At 49.4% G+C, this 22,289-nt stretch overlaps 1 protein-coding gene across 3 annotated transcripts; it reads right to left on the bottom strand.

The window, feature by feature from the left end:
* Positions 1–5,621: 5,621 nt before the first annotated feature.
* ASL (argininosuccinate lyase) lies at positions 5,622–15,379 on the bottom strand. 3 transcript variants are annotated; one of them, XM_011290327.3, is made up of 17 exons: positions 15,260–15,379; positions 14,995–15,152; positions 11,502–11,696; positions 11,050–11,133; positions 10,750–10,806; positions 10,509–10,606; positions 9,223–9,300; positions 9,051–9,128; positions 8,548–8,600; positions 8,139–8,201; positions 7,846–7,960; positions 7,588–7,672; positions 7,441–7,500; positions 7,086–7,169; positions 6,166–6,246; positions 5,913–6,019; positions 5,622–5,809 (listed from the first exon to the last, which is right to left on the bottom strand). In XM_011290327.3, the coding sequence occupies exons 2-17, from the start codon at positions 15,004–15,006 to the stop codon at positions 5,665–5,667; spliced, it is 1,395 nt and encodes a 464-aa protein (XP_011288629.1). In that variant the 5' UTR covers positions 15,007–15,152; positions 15,260–15,379; the 3' UTR covers positions 5,622–5,664. The 3 variants fall into 3 exon arrangements, with proteins under 3 accessions (XP_011288629.1, XP_003998654.3, XP_019676194.1); XM_003998605.6 differs by having other exon boundaries at positions 14,995–15,049; positions 15,260–15,360; XM_019820635.3 differs by lacking the exon at positions 15,260–15,379 and having other exon boundaries at positions 14,995–15,252.
* Positions 15,380–22,289: the final 6,910 nt, after the last annotated feature.

The raw sequence follows: 22,289 nt of genomic DNA, 5'->3' as shown, positions 1-22,289 counted from the left end.
CTATCTGGATTTCAGTAAGATATTTGAAAAATCTAGAACAGATGACAGCATTACTGATCTCACAGTTTGTGAGATAGAGGCCCGTGTTGGGCTTTGTGCTGACAGCATAGAACCTGCTTGGGATTCTCTCTATCTCCCTCTGTCTCTGCTGCTACTGCTTGAACTTTCTCTCTCTCTCTCTCAAAAACAAATAAACATTTAAAAAAAGTAAGCTGGAAAAAGTTCTCAGATTATATGCCATAGGGCTTCAGTCATCTGCATTACTTTCTTCATCATTTTTATTGGTGATTTCAGAGGAGAAAAATAGATAAAATCCTGATCAAACTTGCAGGAGTCAGAGAACCAAGCCAACTTTGGATGAATTCTACAAGGGAAAATTTTAGTTTGTACTTTTTCAAATAATTACAGACTACAGGAGGAGACATAGTTCCACAGTGCTCATGTAGAACATAACTCTGGAGTTTTGACTTTGAGTCTACCTGCTTTGTGGTAGATGTCAATGCAATCTTGGTTCAAAAGAACAGTAATCCTATATTCTGGACATCAGTGGCTGCTAAACCCACAGCCATTGCTCCCCTCTTTTCTTCCTTGTAGACCTGGATTTTGTTCAGAAGACAACAGGCTCAGTGATGTGGGGCCTGCCCCAATCCACAAGGATGATTAAAGTTTAGCGTAAGAGCCAGTAAGACAACCTCATTCCCTTTTGCAAGGAACTTGCTTTCTCAGCATTCCTTGAAGCTAAGAGTATAGAATGCAAGAGAGGTAAATTGAGGTAAGAACTGTTTAGCAGGGGCACCTGGGTGGCTCAGTGGGTTAAGCATCCGACTTCAGCTCAGATCATGATCTCATGGTCTGTGAGTTCAAGGCCTGCATTGGGCTCTGCCCTGACAGTATAAAGTCTATTTGGGATTCTTTCTCTCCCTCTCTCTCTGCCCCTCCCCTGCTCACAATTTCTCAAAATAAATAAATAACCTTAAAAAAAAAAAAAAAAAGAACCATTAAGCAAAAAGGAACTTGATAATTTGGGAAATTCTCAGTCTATCTAGATTGCAAAAGATTCTGAAATTAGAAGATTCACTGTCAGGCAAGCATGCTTTAGGGAGAAAACCTACGGTGTGGCTGAACCTTTTGCTAGTGCCTGGAGATCAAAAGACCAGAGCACTCTGGTGTTAAGAGTGCTCTTTGAAGAGATCTGGCACATGATTCCCAGATCCCCTCAGATATCTCAGCAGAAGTCAGGAATAGAGATGTGATTATCTAGGAAAGATCTGTAGAGAAATCCCTTGTCTCATGAAGTGAACTGCCCTGACATATACAAAGCTCTTGAGAATGTTACATCAGCAAAAACACTGCTAGCGAGGCCTAAAAGGAAAAGAGAGAAAAGGAAATTAAGGAAGTCTTTCTGATTTTCCTCAAACAGGAAACAGGGTCATATATTTCCATGTTACTCAATGGTAAAGATGCGCTACCCTTCAAGAAAAAGGAACGGTCATTCCGCAGGTGGTGGTACAGGCCCAGGGCGCAGAGCTTAAGGGCAGAGAGGATTACAGGGATCCCCTGCTTTTCAGAAGTTTGCCTTATGCCACTTCACTTTTAAGTTTATTTCTTTTGAGGGAGAGAGCGATTGGGGGAAGGAAGGGCAGGGAGAGGAGACAGAGAATCCCAAGCAGGCTCCTCGCTGTCAGCACAGAGCCTGACTCGGGGCTCAAACTCAAGAACTGTGAGATGGTGACCTGAGCTGAGATCAAGAGTCAGAAGCTTAACCGAGTCACCCGGGCACCCCTGTATCCAACTTCTCTTTTATGGAAGACCTACATTAGTACCTGTTTTCACTAACCAAAAGAAATCCAAAGATTTTTGCTTTCAAGAAGACAAAAAAAAAAAAAAGCAAAATTAGCATTTTGTTTTGCTGTGAGCCATTACAGTGGTAGCACGTACCCAGAACACTGAGAGTGGCATCACCAAGCTCCTTCCCGAGAACTACACTCAGCATCTCAGCATCGAGCCGCCATAGCTTTGAACTGTGTCTATGAGCATCTGTGCTTTGCCTTGATTTATTTTGGGCATCCAGTAGTAAGATATGTGGTAAGGTATCAGAATAGCCTAGGAGAGGTTATTTTGGGGGCCCTGGGAATGATCAAAAGTTTTCCATATAAATTAATGGTAATCGCTTTATCACTTTATAGCATTTTGGCTTATGAAAAGTTTCATAGGAACACAGTACTTTCAGAGACCAGGGAAAACGTATATTCTCAGGCCTTGAAACCTAATGGAATGTTCTGGGTTGGATTTCAAAGTTGCTTGGAACTAGTGATTCCTTTTTCCCTTCCATTTTCTTCCTTTTCAAATTGAAATGCCTCTAAGTATTATCTTGTGCTTAAACAAGCGTTATATTCTGGGATTAGATTATTTGTTTCTTGAGTTTGTATGTGTGAACTCTAATCCAAACCACAATCATAAGAGATTCACAGATTCATGGGTAGAGAGGAATTTTGCCCCAGGATGGATCAGACCCAGAGTCTCACCGTATCTAATTTAGATGACTTAGGTAATGAGATATGAGACTTCTGAGCTGATAAGATTTAGAACTTGCATTAAGGCTATAAGGGGTTGAGACTTTGGGGGAACATAGAATGGAGTGAATGTTTTGCATGTGGGATGGACATTAATCCTTGAGAGCCAGACAACAAAATGTAGTAGACTGAATGAATCCCCAGTGTCATAATCCCCAAAATATGTCACCTAACATGGTAAAAGGGACTCTGCAGATGTGATTAAGGATCTTGAGATGAAGCAATGATCTTGGTTTATCCAGATGGATCCAGTAAAATCACAAGGGTCTTTATAAAAGGGAGGCAGAGAGGTCAGTCAGAAGATGCGACAAAGGAAGCAGAGGGTCAGAGTTAGAGATGGCAGTTATGCTGCTGGCCTTGAAGATGGAAGGAAAGGGCCACAAAGCCAAGGAACACAGATGGTTTTTAGAAACTGAAAACTACAAGAAAACAGATTCTTCTTTAGAATCTCTGAAAAAAAAAAGCATAGCCCTGCTGACCCTTGATTTTGTCTCAGTAGAACCCATTTCAGACTCTGACCTCACAAAGTGTAAGATAAATGTTTATGTTGTTTTATGCCACTGTATGGGGTAATCTGTTACAGCAGCAATAGGAACCCAATACAAGGTCACACTGAGCTTTGGTGTAAATAGCCAGTTGGTGCCAGAATAGAAAGAGGCAGACACGGGGCGTAACTCAACCACGTATGGACAGTCTGGAGAAAAGTTACACAAATTCTTGCTCTACTGAGACAGGAGAGACTCCTTCTTTCTGGTCAAGTTGGACCGCACGTGTCTAGGCTCACATGTGGAAGGCTGATTCCAGTTAAGGAGAAACTTTTAATAGGAGTGTCTGAACGTAAAGCTCCCACTTTAGATTGGGGTGTGCCCCACTGATGGAGGTGGTATGGCAGGATGTATTATAATTACTATTTTAATCCTATCTGCTGTTTGATGGACATAAATCCCTTCATTTCTGAGACTAGATTTTAGGCATTCTCTGGATCAGCACTTTGACTCTAGCATGTGCAACAAGCATCTGGTGAGTTTGTTAAAATGCAGATTCTGGGGCGCCTGGGTGGCTCATTCGGTTAAGCAGCTGACTCTTGATTTCGTCTCAGGTCATCATCCCAGGCTTCGTGACATCGAGCCCCACATGAGGCTCTGTGCTGGCGGTGTGGAGCCTGCTTGGGATTCTCTCTCTCTCTCAAAATAAATAAGTTAACATTTAATTTTTTTTTTAACATTTTTATTTATTTTTGAGACAGAGAGACAGAGCATGAACAGGGGAGGGTCAGAGAGAGGGAGACACAGAATCTGAAACAGGCTCCAGGCTCTGAGCTGTCAGCACAGAGCCCGACGCAGGGCTCGAACTCACGGACCGCGAGATCGTGACCTGAGCCGAAGTCAGCCGCTTAACCGACTGAGCCACCCAGGCGCCCCAATAAGTTAACATTTAAAAAATAAATAAAATAAAATGCAGACTCTGAATCAGGTCAGGTTGGGACCCAGGTGAGGTGCTGGTCTATAGCAACTCTGGGTAACAAGATTCTAGAGACCAGTGATTTTCAAAGTTGAACGCACATCAGAATCACCTGAAGGCCTTATGAAAACAGCTGGGCCTCACACAGAATCCGATTTAATAGGTTTCATTAAGGCCTGAAAGTCTGCATTTAAAAATTTTTTTAATGTTTTTTTTTTCTTTTTTGAGAAAGAAGAGGGGGAGGGGCAGAGGAAGGAGACACAATCTGAAGCAGGCTCCAGGCTCTGAGCTGACAGCACAGAGCCCACCGCAGGGCTTGAACTCACAAACCACAAGATCATGACCTAAGCTGAAGTCAGACGCTCAATCGACTGAGCCACCCAGGCACCCCTGAAAGTCTGCATTTTTAAAAAAAATTTTTTTTTCAACGTTTATTTATTTTTGGGACAGAGAGACAGAGCATGAACAGGGGAGGGGCAGAGAGAGAGGGAGACACAGAATCGGAAACAGGCTCCAGGCTCTGAGCCATCAGCCCAGAGCCCGACGCGGGGCTCGAACTCACGGACCGCGAGATCGTGACCTGGCTGAAGTCGGACGCTTAACCGACTGCGCCACCCAGGCGCCCCTGAAAGTCTGCATTTTTAAACAAATCCCCAGATGATGAGGAGGTGGGGAGGAGAAACCACACTTCCAGAGCCACTATTCTAGAACATTCTGTGACCCATGGCTTTGGCCTTTTTTGGAATTTGGTGTTGTGTCCCCACTGCTGGAGTTTTGGTTCTTTAGTTTACCGTGTTTCCATTGCTCATGGAAACACGTGGGAGGGCTTATTCATTCTTCCTTCAGTTTAGCTTTGTTCTTAATAAAACATAAATTTTAGATATTTCTTACCAGGATTTTGGTCAGATCTCTGCCGGCTCTGGGGACTCACTGCTATTGAACATCTACTGTGTGCCAGGCCTGGCCTCAGGCCCTTTGCAGACCAAATGTAAATCTTTGACTGCAACACAGGGCAGGCTCCTCCTATCTGTGGCCCTCACCTCATGGTCAGTGCTGGGAGTTTATCTGTACATTACTCTCTAGGGTGAAGGAGACATCTTCACCTGTGTATGAAGCTCACCTAGTGCGTGGCATCACACGCTACCTGGATGACTGATTTTACCACCAAATACATCATTCCCCCCACGAGAACACAGGACACCTTGTAATCATGCCTGATTGTTCAGGAAAGGGTCGGTGAGCACGGGGAGAATGTGAGCAGGGGAGCCTGGGGGACACTGGAAGGAAGGATAATGAACAAGGACTGAGTTAACCAAGCCCATCAGGTGCCACCAAGGTTCCAAGGAGGCCAAGCCTCCCAAGACACCCTAGACGGGAGGTCACTGTGTTGCCCTGCGGTGAAGGGTGTGGGGCCCAAGCGGGGTAGGGGCTCTAATGAGGACAAGCCCCTCTCCTCCTTCCCCACCCGTGACTCTGTCATCCCTGCCTATTTTCTCCACTATCTTGATGGCCCCCGCTGCTCGCTCAGCAGACCCCTGGAAGCCCGCTGCTGAGGGAGACAGGCTAGGCAGGACACGAGCAGCAGTCTCCTCTTGGGCCCACTTTATTTGGGAGCAGGGTGGGGAGGGCTCTAGGCCTGCTGGGCCCGCAGCAGTGCTCGCACCTGGCCGATCTGCCAGTCGACACTGGCACGCGCCGTGCCACCCAGGGCAGCATACTGTTCCACACTGTGGCCGTAGTCCCACACGTGGCTCACATCGCCTGAAAACAGAGGGCTGGGGAAGGAGGAGGAGATGGGCCAGGGCCCAGCTGGGCCACCAGGGGCCTCAGGGGCCCAGGCCCACCTCCTGGGAGGCAGCAGAGGGAAGGGGGCTGTACCTGATGGTCTGCAGCTCCTTCAGCGACAGCTGGTTGAGGGCCACCCCCTTGGTCTCTGCCATGAACACAGCTTTCCCAGAGGCCTCGTGGGCCTGGCGGAATGGCATCTGGGGGAGCCAGGGCGAGGGCTGCACTGACTCGGCCTTCCTCTGCTCCCTGTTCTGTCCATGTCCTCCCCCACGACCCCCAGCCCCAGCCTGGGCAACACCCCCATCTCCTGGCCCCACCCCCACCCCTGCCACTCCACACTTACCCCTTTGCGGACCAGATAGTAGGCGAGGTCAGTGGCCAGCATGTCAGGACTAAGAGCCCGTGCCATGTTCTCACGGTGAATCTGGGAGACGCCGGTGGTGGCGGTGGTGAGTCCTGGGGACCCTGGGTGGCGAAGCTGCCAGCCCCAGGCCCACGGCCTACCACCACCCCCATTAGCCAGGATGTCCCCAGCCTTGGGCAGATCCACTCTGATCCAGCCTACTCTGCCCTCTCTGCTCGAGCCATTTTGTCATCACTATTGATAATGTTTCAGTGTGCTACTAGGGGTTGCCGGCCCTTTTTTGGAGTCCTTAGCTTTAGCACACATCAGAACCACCAGGGGGATGTATAAATCGCTGGGCCCTACCCCCAGAGTCTCGAATCCAGGAGGTCTGGGGTGGGACCTAGGATTGCATTTCTATTACATTCTCAGATGCTGCTGAGGCTGCTGGTCCCGGGACTACAGTTTGAGAAACACGGCTTTGAGACACATCCTGAACTATTTAAGAATGAAATGATATGATGGGGATTTGCTTAAAAATAACGAGGTGGTGGGTAGTGGGTAAAGATAGCCAAAGCAAAAGCAAGCCATGAGTTGATTATTGTTGAAGCTGCATGTTAGTCCATAGGGGTTCATGATACGTTCTCTCAACTGCGCATCCTGAAATTTCCCATAGTAAGTGACGAAAAAAGAAATCTGGTCAGGCCAGTTGATGGGACCCCTGGAGTCTAACCCAGTTCCATTCTACTGTAGCTAGCATCTTTTGTCACTTCAGTGTTCCCAGGGGCAGGAACAAACACATACCCACCTCCCCCTGCCTCAGATCTTCTGGACACATCAACTCTCATCTCCTCTCAAGATGGCCTCCTGGCATGCCCATCCCAGAGTGTAGGGGCCGAGGGGAGGGGGGGGTGGCTTGCCTGCAGTGTAGAAATGACGCCAGTGGCTACTTGGAGGACGGCACTCATGGTGTCTGACACTTCAAATACGGCTTCCTTGTCCTCCTGGGAGGCACGTGGCAGGAAGTGAGAGCCCAGCAGCCTTGTCCCCCAGCGAGGCATGCCCACTGCCTTCCACTGGGAACACTCAGCACCTCGTACAACCCACACCAGCAGGGAGGAGAGAGCTCTCAAGGGCAGTCAAGGGCTGGGTACATAGGACAGAAGGTGGCAATTCTGTGAACCCCTGCCTGGATGTGCCAGGGCCCTGAGAACTGGTATACGGTGTATGTGCAGTGTGTGGATGGGCCCCTCATCCACAGCCCCAGCCTCGCACCTGTAGGTCCTTGTTGTAGGTGCTTGGAAGTCCCTTGAGTGTCATCAGGAGCCCAGCACACTGAAGGAAGAGTGAGAAGCAGGAGGCTGGACCTCAGGACCCTCCGGGTCAGCCCAGAGCCTTGCCCCCACTCCCTGCCCTGCTCACCCGCCCAAACACGCGCCCCGCCTTGCTCCGGATCAGCTCCAAGCTGTCTGGGTTTTTCTTCTGGGGCATCAGGCTGCTTCCGGTGCTGGGGACAGAGATGCTGAGGCTGAAAGGGCTCCCCTGCCTCTCGGCTGGTGTGCTGTCTGGATCAGGGGATGTCCAGCAGCATGCAGTCCAGGTGTGCCCAGGGGGTGGCAGGGGGAGGAGGGAAGCCGTGTGCCAGGTGCAGAGCTGGGGTAGGGCAGGGCCCGGACTTACCTATAGGCATCTGAGAGCTGCACAAAGCTGAATTCCTTGGTGCCATAGAGGATGAGATCCTCAGCCATCCTGCTGAGGTGGGTCATGCACAGTGAAGCCCAGAACAGGAACTCAGCTTGTGGGAGGAAAGGGAGAGCAGGACTTCTGGTCACCAGGCCTCTCTTGTTCCTCGCTCAGTCTGGAGAATCCCCAGGTGGGACCAAACTTGGGGTGGGAGGAGGCTAGAGGACAAATTAGAGCACAGTGCAGGAGAGTGGCCCCAGGGGACAAGCGGGCTGGCCCCCAGGACTCACCCACAAAGTCTCGCTCACTGGTGGCATCCATGCTGTTGAGAGTGATGGCCCCAAAGTTCAGTTCTGGAGGACAGGGAAATGAGGAAGGCAATAGGGCTGGGCTGGAGGGAAAGAAGGGGCCTCCTCTACCCCAAACCAGGTTGCCCAGCCACCCCCTCCTTAAGACCCTTTCAGGGAGGAGAGTAGGGAGGGGCAGGATATGGGGGTTGGGTCGTAAGAAGGAAGCAAGAGCCCTGAGACTCCCCAGCACAATGCACCCTGGCCACAGGCCTTCTCTGGCCTCTCTAGCCTCAGTGTCCATAGGTAATAAATGCAGTTTTCAACCAGACTCCTGCCCTCTCCAAGTGTGTGTGGGACCTGGCAGGTGCTGAGGGGGATCTCCCTGGAGAGGAGGGGCAGGGCACCTCACCTGCTTGGAGCAGCTCACGGTCCACGCCCAGAGGGTTGCCTGCAATGGCCCCACTGCAAAAATAGGCGATTCCAGGTGACCAGGGCTCCTGGCAGGCAGGCCCTGGCACATACACACTTGCACACCCAGAACCAAGCCCTGATTGTCAGGGCTGCCACCGAGTCAGTACTGGTGACAGAACACTTGTCCCCACGGCGGGGAAATGGTGGGCTGTGGGCAGCTGGACAGCTCTCTGGAACCTCTCTGGAGGTTAAGCTCTGACATACTCACTAGCCTGCTTGTCCTCATCTTAGAGAGAGCGGGGTGGGGGGGGGGGGGTGAGGTTCCAATCAGGGTTCCCTCCCTTTCACAGCGGAAGAACCCTGGACAGGGAAGCCAGTTACTTGCCTTTCTGTTCTCCTCTGTCTTTCCTGGTCCCTCCTATTCTGTGGATCCCCAGGGACCATGTGACATAGCAACCACTACCCCCAACTAGGCCCTCAGAGCACTGGGGCCTCGCTCACCTCCCCAGGGGCAGGACGTTGACTCGCTTCTGTACCTCCAACAGCCTCTCAGAATCTCTGGTCAGTGCCACGGCATGGCTGTAGGAAGCCAGGGGGCAAGAGGGTCAGGGCATCCTGGGCCCTCCTTTCCATCAGAGCCCCTCCATGATGCCCCACCCACCCACCCACCCACCTCAGGATCCAATGGCTCCAGCGAATGGGCTGAGCCCTCTGCAGGTGTGTATACCCTGGGAAGAGGACGTCACGTTCCCTGTGGGGGAAGAATAAGGGCAGGGCCTGAGGGGTACAGGAAGTTCAGGCAAGGACTGCCTGTGACACCTGGGACCCTGCAGGCCTGGACCCTACAAAGAAAAGCAGGGCAAGCCCCAGATCCTTGGGGATCTGCCTGCACAAGAAAGCAAGTGATCTTCTGGGGACAAACACATCATAAAAGAAGCAGCCAGAAGTGGGGCGATCCAAGGACTAGGCCAGTGCCATGGGGCCTCCCAGGAGTAGGACTTTGGCTAGGACCAAAGGTGATTAAGTCTTCAGCGCTGAGCAGAGGTGAAAGCAAAGGAGGAGACACATGATGGGTACTACGTGGCGGGGAGTCATGTTTGTGCGCACTCAAGAAGCTCCCAAGGACTCTAGAAGAGCCAGGGGCACTTTAAAGTGGGTAAGGCAGGGGCACACAGTTCTGGCTTATTTTTGTTTTTAATAAACAGCTTTGCTGAGATATAATTCACATACAATTCACCCATTTAAACTGTACACCTTAGCTACACTCATCAACCACATCAACTTTAGAACATTTTCATCATCCCAAAGAAGAAACCTTGTAGTCATTAGCAGTCACTCCCTATTTCTCCCAGCACCCCCAGGGTGACAGTTCTTATGCCCTTGTTTTCCCCCAGGTGGTAAGGTCTGTGAAAAAGAGGTCACAGGGAGCTGGGAAAGAGGAAGGGTTAACCCTATCTCTGACACCAGGTAGGGACTTCTCGGCAGCAAAGTAGCCAGGTCTGCAAGGAACAAAGCCAACACCAAAGACAGGAGGCCACAGAAGCCAAAGCTTGGGATGAGCGCATTGGGAAGCAGGTTTAGGGATGGGGGGTGGAATGGGGACATAGGGCATAGGCAGGCTAAAGAGTGACCGTGGCTGCCCCAGGTACAGCCAGCCCCCTTCCTCAGGCTTCAGGGCACCTGCCTAGTGCCTTAGCCTCCTGCTTATGAAGCCGCAAAGGGTGAGCTCGCCCTGCCTGCTGAACTTGGCTGGCATGGGAGTCGCAAAGAGCAAGAAATGCCCCCATTCCTGGCTGCTTGCCTCACTTAGTCTAGGAGTTCCAGGATGCCCATGAACCCCAGGACTGGCTCTCCGACCCTCTTCACCTCTGCCACCTAGATCTGCCTGTCTTAGGGGAGAGGAGCCCCTGGCTGCCCTCATGCCCCTCTCTGCCACCTGGGTGTCCATGGGAGACTCACGCCTCTGCCCGATCCACCATAGTTCTGATGAGCTCCCAGAGGAGGGTAGAAAGTTTAGAGCAGTTCTGTCGCATCCACAGCCTGAGGTCTGTGACCACCTGAGGGGAGGAGAAGGCAGCATTCAGGGAGACAGATGTGTTGCTTCGCTGGGGAACCAGACCACTGACGAGCCCCAAATCTGCCTCCTGGGTCCCCCAAGATTGGGAAGGCATGGGGCACAGGGCAGAAGAGCTAGCAGCACCTGGTCATTCCGACTTCGTCCCGTGTGCAGCTTCCCTGCAGTCTCACCGATGAGCTCCTGGGGGTGGAGGGAGGCACGGGGTCAGGGTCTGCCTGCTCGTGGCCCAGTGGGGTCAGCCCAGGCACGCCCTGGTTCCTCCCTCCCTACTCCTGGTCCCTGCCGTCTCTGCCCAGGCCGCCTGTTCTGGGGTCTGGCCTGCACTCTGCCAGTGATGAAAGGAACAGAATGATGGCGCTTATGCTCCAAGTGACCAAGGGCCAGGTGAAGAGGGGAGGCCAGGGGGACCTGAGGGGGTCGTACCTTCAGACGCCGCTCATTGGCCGTATGAATATCTTCATCATTGGGGCTGAGTTTGAAGGTGCCCTGAGCCCACTCTTCAGCCACCTGTAGCAGATGGCAATGATCCCAGGGACCAGGCATCCACAGTCAAAGGGCCCCATCCCTGGTTGCACTCCCACTCTGATCACTGACTGTCTCTGTATAGGAGCTGAGTCCTGGGGGTGCTCCACAGGAACAGTGAGTGCTCCACAGGGGGTGCAGTCACCGCCCCCAAGGGAGCAGCTCAGGCCCAGCCCTCCCTCCCCCATGAGCCACAGGCATTAAAGGATGAAGAGACAGTTTAAAGGGCACCTCGACATTTAATCACAGGAAATGACGTGCATGGGGAGCACTGTAACCTGTGCTCAGGACTTGGTAGGGGCCTGGGACCACAGGGAGGAGCTCTAGGGTGGCCCTTAGGGTGGAGAGAGTACCTTGTCAAGTCCGTGGAGTATCTGGTCCATCTCAGCCTTGGTGAGGAGCCCCGCCTTTTCCAGGCCCCGGCTGTAGGCCTTGCTGCCCTGCACATCCACCTCCCACAGGTGCCGGTCATAGGCAATGGATGAGTTGAACTTCTCCATGATGGGGTCCACTGCTCCCACAAACCGGCCACCCCATAGCTTCCCGCTCTGGCCAGGAGAGCAGGAGCAGTTAGTGTCCTTCCCACCCTTGAGGACAGTGACTCTCACAAAGGGCCTGCAGGAGAGTTATGAAGTCTGATGGCAGTGGGAACCAGCAGGCAGGGTTATTCTCGCTGGACAGACAAGGAAACTGAGGCTCAGAGAGGATCGGGAACTTGCCTGAAGTCACTCAGGGAGTCAGTGTGGGAATGTGGCTGGACACTGAACTTAGGGTTCTTTCCTACCATGTGACACTTTGCTAAGGAAATGATGGCAGGGTACAAGACACCCTGAGACCACAGCAGAGTTTCTGGGACCTTTTGTCACTGACCAAGGGGAGAAGTCACTCTGGAGTCCAGAGTCTGAATCCAGCTGATATTCCAGCGCTAACGATAAGAATCCTGGCTAACATGTAGTGCATTCTCACTGTGTTCCAGGCATAACTTTAATTGCTTGGCATGCGTGGACGGAAACTCTGTGAAGCAGGTACCAAGTGTATCCTTGGGGAAACAAGGGGAAAAGCAAGGCACAGAGCAGTTACACGGCTTGCCCTTGCTGGGGGCGATAGGGCCAGGACTGTGCCCCAGCTATCTGCAGCAGAATGCAGGCTCTAAACCCCACATTCCACCAGGGCTGCTCCGATAGCCCTGATACCCTGAACTTTTGTGGCAGGGACAGGCAAGAAGCACCTGAGGGGCCCCATCAGGCTCAAACGAACAGCATCTCTTTACCACAGCTTGGGGTGGGGCCTAAGATCCCAACCCCCACCACTCCCTTGGAGAGCACCTCTGACACATTTGTTATCATTGGCTTTCTAGAAGGTCACTAGCTGACCTTCTGTCCCTCCGGGAGCCAAGGGCAGAGGGGTGGGACAGAGACACCTCTGTTTTGAAAGAGGGCATAGGCCACAGCATATGACAGATGGGGGAGGGGTACAGAACACATGGGGAGCTGCCTTAGCTCCCAAAATGCCAAGGATTAGGAGAGTGTTGCCTGGGTGCAGGTAGGCATGTCACTTCTCTGCCAACTTTCCTGTGGAGGGGGAGTTTATAATGGCCTCTGGGGACCTATGTCCTCCTCTGTCCCCCTGCAACGTCCAGGACCTCTCCCAGCCACCTGATTGTGGGCATGTTATACAACCTCTCTAAGCCTTGGGATTACCGCTCTATAATATAAAGTCAAGAGTAGTACCTACCTGATAGACTTGTGAGTATTTCATTAGATTAAATTTACTAAGCTCATACATAGCACAGTGCCTGGCACTCAGTAACCTCTCTTAGTAAGGGAGGGGCTGAGGGCCGCTAGAGCCAGGCGGCGCTTTAGAGCCACTCCTGGTTCTTGTGTGCACCATGGGGGCCTCCACTGTGCTCTGGCCCCAGACTGTGAGCTGACCTCCTCACTGCCCAGCAGCCTTGGCTGCCAGAGGACTCTGACCTGCAGCAGCAGCCTCCACCCCCCTCAACCTTTTGAGCCAGATCCATCCCTTACCCTCCAAGCCTAGATCTCCACAAAGCACCACGTGGGTCCCTGGTCCTGACTAGTGGGGCCAGCAGGCCAGGGCCAACCAGCCAGGATTGAGAGCCAGCCCACCCCCCTCAGCCGGGAACCTGGCACTGCCTCTTCCAGCAGGCCTCTGGACTCCCTGCCTGGGTTGTTAGTAATAACAACTACTTAACAAGTGGGGCTGCAGCCAAACCAATTAGTACCAACCCACAGGATGGCCTGGGGCCAGCAAAAGTCACCTGATGCTCTGGTCTCCTGAAGGCAGCCCACTCTGTATTGGGGCCAAGCTCCCACCCCACTGGCAGGCTTAAAAAGACCCCAGATGGAGGTCAGAATGAGGTGCCATCATTTGGGCTCTGAAGTTGGGGGTGGGGAGGGTGGCTAATGTGCAGGGAGAGAGCACTCCTCTAAGCTAGGACACATCAGGGCCAGAGTGATACCTTTGGAGCAGGACTGCTTGAGGTTGGAATGAATGAGCAACAGCCAATTTAGAATGCACAAGGGAGGGGCCCCTGGGTGGCTCAGTCAGTTGAGCTTCGGTTCAGGTCATGATCTCATGTTGATGGGTTCGAGCCCCACATCAGGCTCTGTGCTGACAGTTCAGAGCCTGGAGCCTGCTTTGGATTTTGTGTCTCCGTCTCTCTCTGCCCCTCCCCTGCTCGTACTCTGTCTCTCAAAAAATAAAATGAAACGTTTAAAAAAAAAAGAGTGCACAAGGGAAATAACCTGTTGTTACTGTATCATTAGCCACCATTTATTGAGCACCTACTATAGTCCAACAACTTGACCCTGTGCTAGGCATTCTACATATGCTATTACACCCTCCTATGAGGTGGGCACTGTTACCCTGGGAGATCAAGTGACTGCTTCAGAAACCAAATTTGTTTGCCTCCAAAGTGCAAGCCCTGATCCAGAAACTAGCAGGGCAGGCATTCTTATCCAGTCTATTCAAATGGACAAACTGAGGCCTAGAGAGAGGAAGTGACTTGCTAGCTAATGAGGACCAAAAAGGACTGGAACCTAGATCTCTGGTTTCCCAGGCTCCAGGTTCCTTCATTGGCATCAAGCAAACAGCCCCTTTCACCTGAAGGGTTCAAAACAATGACCTCATGTTCCAGTACCTTACAGAGGGAAGCGGAAATCTATTATTATTCCCATTTGCCAGATAAATCAACTGAGGCCCAAGGAAAAGAACCTGTACCTAGGACTCCTGCCACTCAGTGGTCAGGAAGAGAACCCAGGAGTCCTCTGGCTCTAAAGAAGAGAGGCCAGTGAGACAGGAAGCCACCAGGCACTGGGGCCACTGGGGCCACAGGGCATGGTCCCCTACCTCCTGGTTCTTTCCACAAGCCAGAGTCATGTGGACTCTGCCACGTAATGACAAGTGCTACAACAGGAGAAGGGGCGCAGGGTGGGGACTGACAGAAGGACATCGGGAAAGCAGGAATGAAGAGGTGAGGAGGCTGAATCAGTGGGCAGCTCCTTTCTTGCCCCCTCGCCGGAAGCGCTGTCAGGCCAAGGCCACCTTCCCTAGCAGTGTGGGTTGGTGAATGCCACACAGGCCCCTGGGGAGCGGGGAGGGGGAGAGTAGAAGTCCGCGCAAAGATCTTTCCCAGGCTCTAGCAAGTGCTCCAGGAGGAACCCACCGCCTGGAGCCAGAGGAGACAATTACCGGCAGGGTGGCCGGCGGCGCGTCCGGCATGGGGAAATCCCGTGTGCAGGTCAGGGCCCTGGCTGGATCTCAGAGCGCCCCTCCCCCTCGTTTGGAGACTCGGAGGACCTGGGTCCCCGAGGTCCCACTCACCTCCGATGCCATGTTGGGCGGTTCCTCGTCGTTCAGGAGCCTCGGTCGTCCGGGTCTGGAAGACAAGCCAGGACTGACGACCTCTTCCGACCCCTGGGTGGAGTCCCTCGGGCGGGGCGGGCTCTGGGCTCCGGCGCGGCGCTGGACCCAACGCAGCCCTGGGGAGGCGGACGTGGGCAGTGCCTAGGGCGCGCGCCACGGTCCTCGGCGTCCTCCGCTCCGCCCGCCGCGCGCGTCCCTCCCGTCCCGCCTGCCCGGCACTCACCACCTCCTGGCCGCGCGGTCACTCTCTAGCCAGCCACCTGGCGGGGGTTTTCTGGCCCAACGAGCGTCAGCCCCTGCCCGGCCCTTGCCCGCCTCCTGGCGGCGGCCTCACCAATCCCAGGCGGCCTGGCGAGGTGGGCGTTGCCTCCACCCTCCAACACCGGCTGTGGGCGGAGCCTTCTCTGGAGTGGCTTAGGATAGAGCGGCCCCCAGGGCGGGGTAGGGGCAGTGAGGGTGGTGCCCGAGCGACAGCGCTGAGGGCAACAAACTGTGCCAGGCGTTGGAGACAGTGGGCTAGGCCTAGCGGGCTCACAGGATACATAAGGTGAAAAGGCCTGCCCGATCATTCATTCATTCAACAAACACGTGCCTGGCACCTCAACTCGTTTGGGCAAGGTAGAGTTAGACCCTGAAGAAAAAGAAATGATACCTGCCTCAAGAAGACCTGACAAAGCTTGGACAGGTGTTCTGGGAGCATTTAAGGCAGCGTGGAAAGGGTGTCTACTTGGGGTACTCAGGGAAGATTTCCTTGATCTGATCAACTATTTAACAGAAACGACAAGCTGGGTTCTAGGCGCTGGTGGCACACACCCAACTTCTGCCCTGCAATGGCTTCTGTTGATGTCCCCTGAGTTGGGTCTTGGAAGAGGAGAGTTAGCTCCCCAAAGAGGAGGATTAGAATTTTCCCTGCAACGGGAGTAGCCTGGGCAAAGCCTGGGAGGCCAGAATGTGAATAGCCTGCCTGGAGGACAGGAAGCGGTCAGAGTGGCTATAACAAAGGGACAGGAGTGGGGTGGGCAGGAGCGGTGGGAAGCAGGTTGGGGCAAGATTACGAAAGGCTTTGAATGTCAACAGAAACGATTTGGTCTTGGTCCTGTAGATCATAGAAACCAACAGACTGGAATCACTTGCAGTTCCTAGAATGTATCAGGCTGATTCAATCCTTCTTAAATGCTCTTTCTTGTGCTTGGAATGCCCTTCCTCCACTGTCTCACTATTTCCCATTTATTCATTGGTATTCTAGCCAAGCATCATCAATGTCATCAATGTCAGGGAGATTCCCAGATGACCCAGATATCCAGCTCTGTGGTCGCACTGGATCCTATAGATGCATCTAGTAGTCTTTCCCTAAATTGGGAGCACTGTAGTTGTGAGTTCTGGGTCTTCTTCCCTACCCAACTGAGAGCTCCTTGGAAGCAAGGCCTCATCCCCTTTATCCCTGTGACCCCCAGCCATTTCCTGTCTTCTCCCACAGAAGTCCCATAACTGGGCTGCATCAGGCCACAGGTGGACAGAGATGTGGAAGCCTATGAAACCAGCTCTGAGCCATGTGGTCCTCTAAACTGCAACAGCATTGTGGCAAGTCCCTGGGATCTACCTGCTGGGGTCTGAGGCCTGACATAGCTTCCTGGGAGGCCAAGTGTGAAAGCCAGCAGTACTCTGCAAACATGAGCTCACATCCCTCAATATCAGGCAACACGCAGGGACCAACGCTCTGGCAAATGAATTGAGGCTGGAAAGGGAGTCAGGGAAGACGTCTGGGAGCAGGGCTATAAACACAATGCATAACACAGGTAGTACTGTAACTATAACACCTAACACAGTGGCTCAACTGGTGCCAGACTGTGCTAAAGCCTTTACACGATCGATCTTCCTTCAAAGCAGTCCTGTTTATAGATGGAGAGGCTGAAGCTGCAAAGGGTTAGGGATTAGTGGACTTGCCCCACGGCAACCAGTTAGAAGGAGACAGTCTGGCTGCCCACACATGACAGAAGAGAGATTGTGACCCCAGGTTTGCTTGCAGCAAATAGCAAGCTTGTCCTGTGTGGAGGTCCCTGCAGGGTTGGGGAAGGGAACTCAGGAGAAGGAGGAAGACAAAGAGGTAGCATGAAGGCTTGTGAAGAAAAAAACCCAGACGAATCAAAAGAGTCTGCAGCTAAGACCCTGACGGTAGACACTAAAGTGGGCATGACCCTTTATATTGAGGAAATGTCCTTGGCACTTAGGACTCATGAGAGCAGAGCAGCCAAGTTCTCTTAGAAAAAGCTGAGAACCCCGAACAAAACTTTGGGGAGCCTGAGAGAGGCTCAGAGAAATGTGCCTGCCTGTGGCCAGTCTATAATCAGCACAGAGAAGATGGATAGGAAGGACAGGTCCTCTCTAACCACCAGGAGGCCATCATCTGCTACCTGTAGTCCATAGAGAGGTCAGACAAGGGATCTGAAGAGTGACTATCTCAGACTTTCAAGAGACAACATTCAGTCCATACAATAGTCTACCACTCCTGCCCCAAGTAGGCTGTTTAGGGGACCCTAAGGTTGGTGTAGGAGCATGACTAGAAGGAAGACTGGGCCTTGGGTCATGGTGGAAATCAGTTGCAAGAGCCATATTCTCGGGGGCCTCTTTGATGACCAGCAGACTCAGCTTCCCTTCAGACTTCCAGAGTGTGGCTGCTAGAGTTTGGGGACCGGGTGAGTCCATTCCAAGGGAATTGCTAGGGTTGCCTAATCCTATAATGCAACAGAAATGGTAACTGAGATTGGATCAAATTCTCAAGCCTTAATAAATGAAGCCGCACAAATTCACTGCCAGAAGACCCAGACTAAAAGAAAGGCTAAGGGAGTTCTTCATGCTGAAGGGAAATGACTTAAGATGAAAGCTTGGGTCTACAGGAGGGAATAAAAAGCACCAGAAGGGGCATCTGGGTGGCTCAGTGGGTTAAGTGCCCGACTCTTGATCTCAGTTCAGGTCTTCATCTCAGGATAGCCCCACATTGGGCTCCATGCTTAGCATGAAGCCTACTTAGAAAACAAACAAACAAACAAACACCAGAAAGAGCAACTATGTATTGAAGACTTTATTCACTCTTCTTAATTTCCTTAAAGACAAATGAGTAGGGGAGCCTGGTTCGCTCAGTTGGTAGAGCCTGCAACTCTTGATCTCAGGGTGTGAGTTGGATCCCCAACTCACTACTTTTAAGTAGAGATTACTTAAAAATTACTTTAAAAATGTATTGTTAGTTTTATAGCAAAGTGGAAGAGGATACTAATGGAATTATACTGTTGTAAGGTGGTTATGTTATACATGAAAAGATATACTAATATCAATTCAGGGCAAACTGGAGTAAGTTAAGGGTTCATAATGTAATCCTTAGAGCAACCACCAAAAAAAGATACATCTAAAAACCTAAAAGATGAGATAAAATGGAATATTAAAATATTCTTGATCCAAAGGAAGTCAAGAATAAAGGAAACAAATACAGATAGAAAAAAATAAGATAATAGACTTAAACAACTGTATTAATAATTACATTAAGTGTAAATGGGTTAAACACTTAAAGGCAGAGATAAAAGGCAGAATGCATTTAAAAAAGTAAGATCCAACTGTATGCTGCATACCAAAAAAATCACTTAAAACATAAAGACGTAAGACATAAAGACATAAAAGGGATGGAAAAGATATACCATTTAAGCACTAATCATAATAAATCTGGAATGGCTGTATCCATATAAGACAAAGTAAACTTTTTTTTTTTTTAATTTTTTTTTTTCAACGTTTATTTATTTTTGGGACAGAGAGAGACAGAGCATGAACGGGGGAGGGGCAGAGAGAGAGGGAGACACAGAATCGGAAACAGGCTCCAGGCTCTGAGCCATCAGCCCAGAGCCTGACGCGGGGCTCAAACTCACGGACCGCGAGATCGTGACCTGGCTGAAGTCGGACGCTTAACCGACTGCGCCACCCAGGCGCCCCGAGACAAAGTAAACTTTAAGGCAAGAAATATTACCAGAGATAAAGAGGGTCATTATATAATGATAAAAGTATCAATTAATCATTAAGTATTAACAATCCTAAATGAGTATGTTCCTAAAAACACAGCTTCAAATTATATGAAGCAAAGATTAAGGATAAATAAATAACTCCAAAATTATAATGGGAGATGTTAACATCCCTATCTCTATAATTGACAGAACCAGTATCAGAAAAATCAGGAAAGATATCAGTGATCTAAACAAAATTATCAAGTAACGTGACCTAATTAACATTTATAGAACATGCCACCCAACAATGGCAAAATAAATTATCGGTGCCCTTTGGAAGCAGAAGAATGATGGTGATAATTTTTGTATGTAAAAAATGACCCTTAAAAATATATTACAGTATAAATATATACTATGGAATATAACTCAAGGTATAAAAATAAATGAACTATTGATACATGCAATGACTTTGCTGAATTGCCAGGATATTATTCTTAGGGGGAAAAAAAAAAAGTCAGTCCCAAAAGATTACACGTTGTATGATTCTACTGATACAACATTATTGAAATGATGAAATTTTAGAAATGGAGGACAGAGTAGCAGTTGCCAGGGGTCAGGGATGGTGGGGAGGTGGTTATATAAGGACAACATGAGGAATCATTATGTTGTTGGGACTTTAAGTATCTTAACTTTGTGATGGGTACATGAGCGTACACAGGTGATTAAATTGTGTAGAACTTAATACATATATAGGCACACACATAACAATAGTACAAGTAAAATAGGGAAATCTGAGTAAGATCATTGGATTATATTAATGTCAATATCCCAGTTGTGATATACTATAGTTTTGCAAAATGTTACCACTAGAGGAAACTGAGTAGTGTAAAGGGATATTTCTGATCATTTATTACAACTGCATATGAATCTAAAATTATCTCAAGAAAAATTTCAGTAAGAATATATTACAAAATCCATTCACATTCACTTTAGAAAATACCTACAATAGATAATGACATGAGGTTATGTGTGGTGTTTTTTTTTTTTATGTTTATTTATTTATTTTGAGAAAGAGAGAATGAGCAGGAGGAGGGGCAGAGAGAGGGAGAGAATCCCAAGCAGGCCTGATGTCAGGCTCAATCTCACAATGGTGAGATCATGACTTGAACTGAAATCAAGAGTCCGATGCTTAACTGACTGAGCCACCCCGGCACCCCTAAAATCTAAGAACTTTTTATTTATTTATTTATTTATTTATTTATTTATTTATTTATTTATTTTCAACGTTTATTTATTTTTGGGACAGAGAGAGACAGAGCATGAACGGGGGAGGGGCAGAGAGAGAGGGAGACACAAAATCGGAAACAGGCTCCAGGCTCTGAGCCATCAGCCCAGAGCCCAACGCGGGGCTCGAACTCACAGACCGCGAGATCGTAACCTGGCTGAAGTCGGACGCTTAACCGACTGCGCCACCCAGGTGCCCCATAAGAACTTTTTAAAACATAGCCTCAGGACACATGTCATGAGTTCAAACTCCACATGGGGCTCTGAGCTGACAGTGTGGATCCTGCTTGGGATTCTTCCTCTCTCTCTGCCCCTCCCCACTTGCACTCTCTCTGTCTCTCAAGATAAATAAATAAAAACTTAAAAAAAAAACTTCTAATCTTTTAGAGATACATACTGAAGAATTGTCAGGTGAAATGATTTATCTGGGATTTATTTGAAAATGCTCCAACAATAAAAAGTAGTGAAGTTGGTAAGATATAAGATTTGCAAAATGTCAATAGCTGTTCAAGTGAGTATTTTTGAAAATTTCCAAGTGTTGGGCACCTGGGTGGCTCAGTCATTAAACATCTGACTTCGTCTCAGCTCATGATGTCGCAGGTTCATAAGTTCAAGTCCCACATCAGGTGAGCTTGAGCCCTGGATTGGGTGACCACCAGGGCTGTTTCAGGTAAAATTAAAGCCCCAATTCAGGTGAGCCCTGCTCTCTCTCTCTCTCTCTCTCTCTCTCTCTCTCTCTCTCTCTCTTCCCCTTACTCACCTGCGCCCTCTCTCTCTCCCAAAACAAAACAAAACTTGTTAAAATGTTTAAAAGTGTTTTTAAAAAAAATGCTCACAATCCCACCGTTAAAACCCTAATGGACCTGGATATACACAAAGGTATGTGTGTATATATATATGTGTGTTATATATAATATATATTATATATATATAATATATATTATATATATATAATATATATTATATATAACACACATATATATAGTGTATATATTAGCTTTATTGAGATGTAACTGATATACAATAATACAAAAATATTTAAAGTGTACAATTTGATGTGTTTTGACATATACTTACACCCATGAAATTAACCATAATCAAGGTAGTGAATGTATCCATCATACCCAAAAGGATCCTTATACCTCTTTATAATCCCTTCCTCTTGCCTCTCCCCCATCCATAACTGAGAAACCACTTATCTGCTTTTTGCAATCATATTAGTTAGCATTCTCCCTATCTATCTATCTAATCTGTTTTTGTCTGGCTTTTCTCACTCAGCATAATTATTTTGAGATTTATCCATGTTATTACATGTATCAATAGCTCAATTCTTTTTATTCCGTTGTATGGATATGCCCCAGTTTGTTTATCCGATGTCTGTTGGCGGACATTTAAGTTGCTTCCAATTTTTAGCTATTACAAATAAAACATGCACGTACAGGGGCGCCTGGGTGGCTCAGCTGGTTAAGTGCCTGACTCTTGATTTCAACTCTGGTCATGATCTCAAGTTTGTGAGTTCCAGCTCTGAATCGGGCTCTCTACTGACAGTGAGGAACCTACTTGGGATCCCCTCCCTCCCTCTCTCTACCCTTCCCCAGCTTGTGGTCTCTCTTTCTTTTAAAATAAATAAATAAAACTTTTAAAAAACTCATGGCAAGTCTTTCTATGCACATATGCTTTCATTTCCTTTGGATAAATACCTATGAGTGGGATGTCTGGGCCACATGGTAGGTGTATGTTTAATTTTTAGGGACTTACCAAATAGTTTTGAAAAGTGTCGTACAGGTGTACTTTTCCCACCAGCAGTATATGAGAGTTTCAGTTCTGAACATCCTTGTCAACACTTCAAATGGTCAGTCTTTTAATGTTAGTCACTCTTATGGGTGCATAGTATGTTTCATTAATGCTTTAATTTGCATTTCCCTAATGACTAATGCTGAGCATCTTTTCATGTGGTTATTTGCCATCCAAGTATTATCTTCTTTG

This window comes from Felis catus, chromosome E3 (assembly GCF_018350175.1).
Source record: "Felis catus isolate Fca126 chromosome E3, F.catus_Fca126_mat1.0, whole genome shotgun sequence".
NCBI lineage: Eukaryota > Metazoa > Chordata > Mammalia > Carnivora > Felidae > Felis > Felis catus.
The sequence above is the reverse complement of the archived record's forward strand: the minus strand, read 5'-3'. Positions and strand labels throughout refer to the sequence as shown.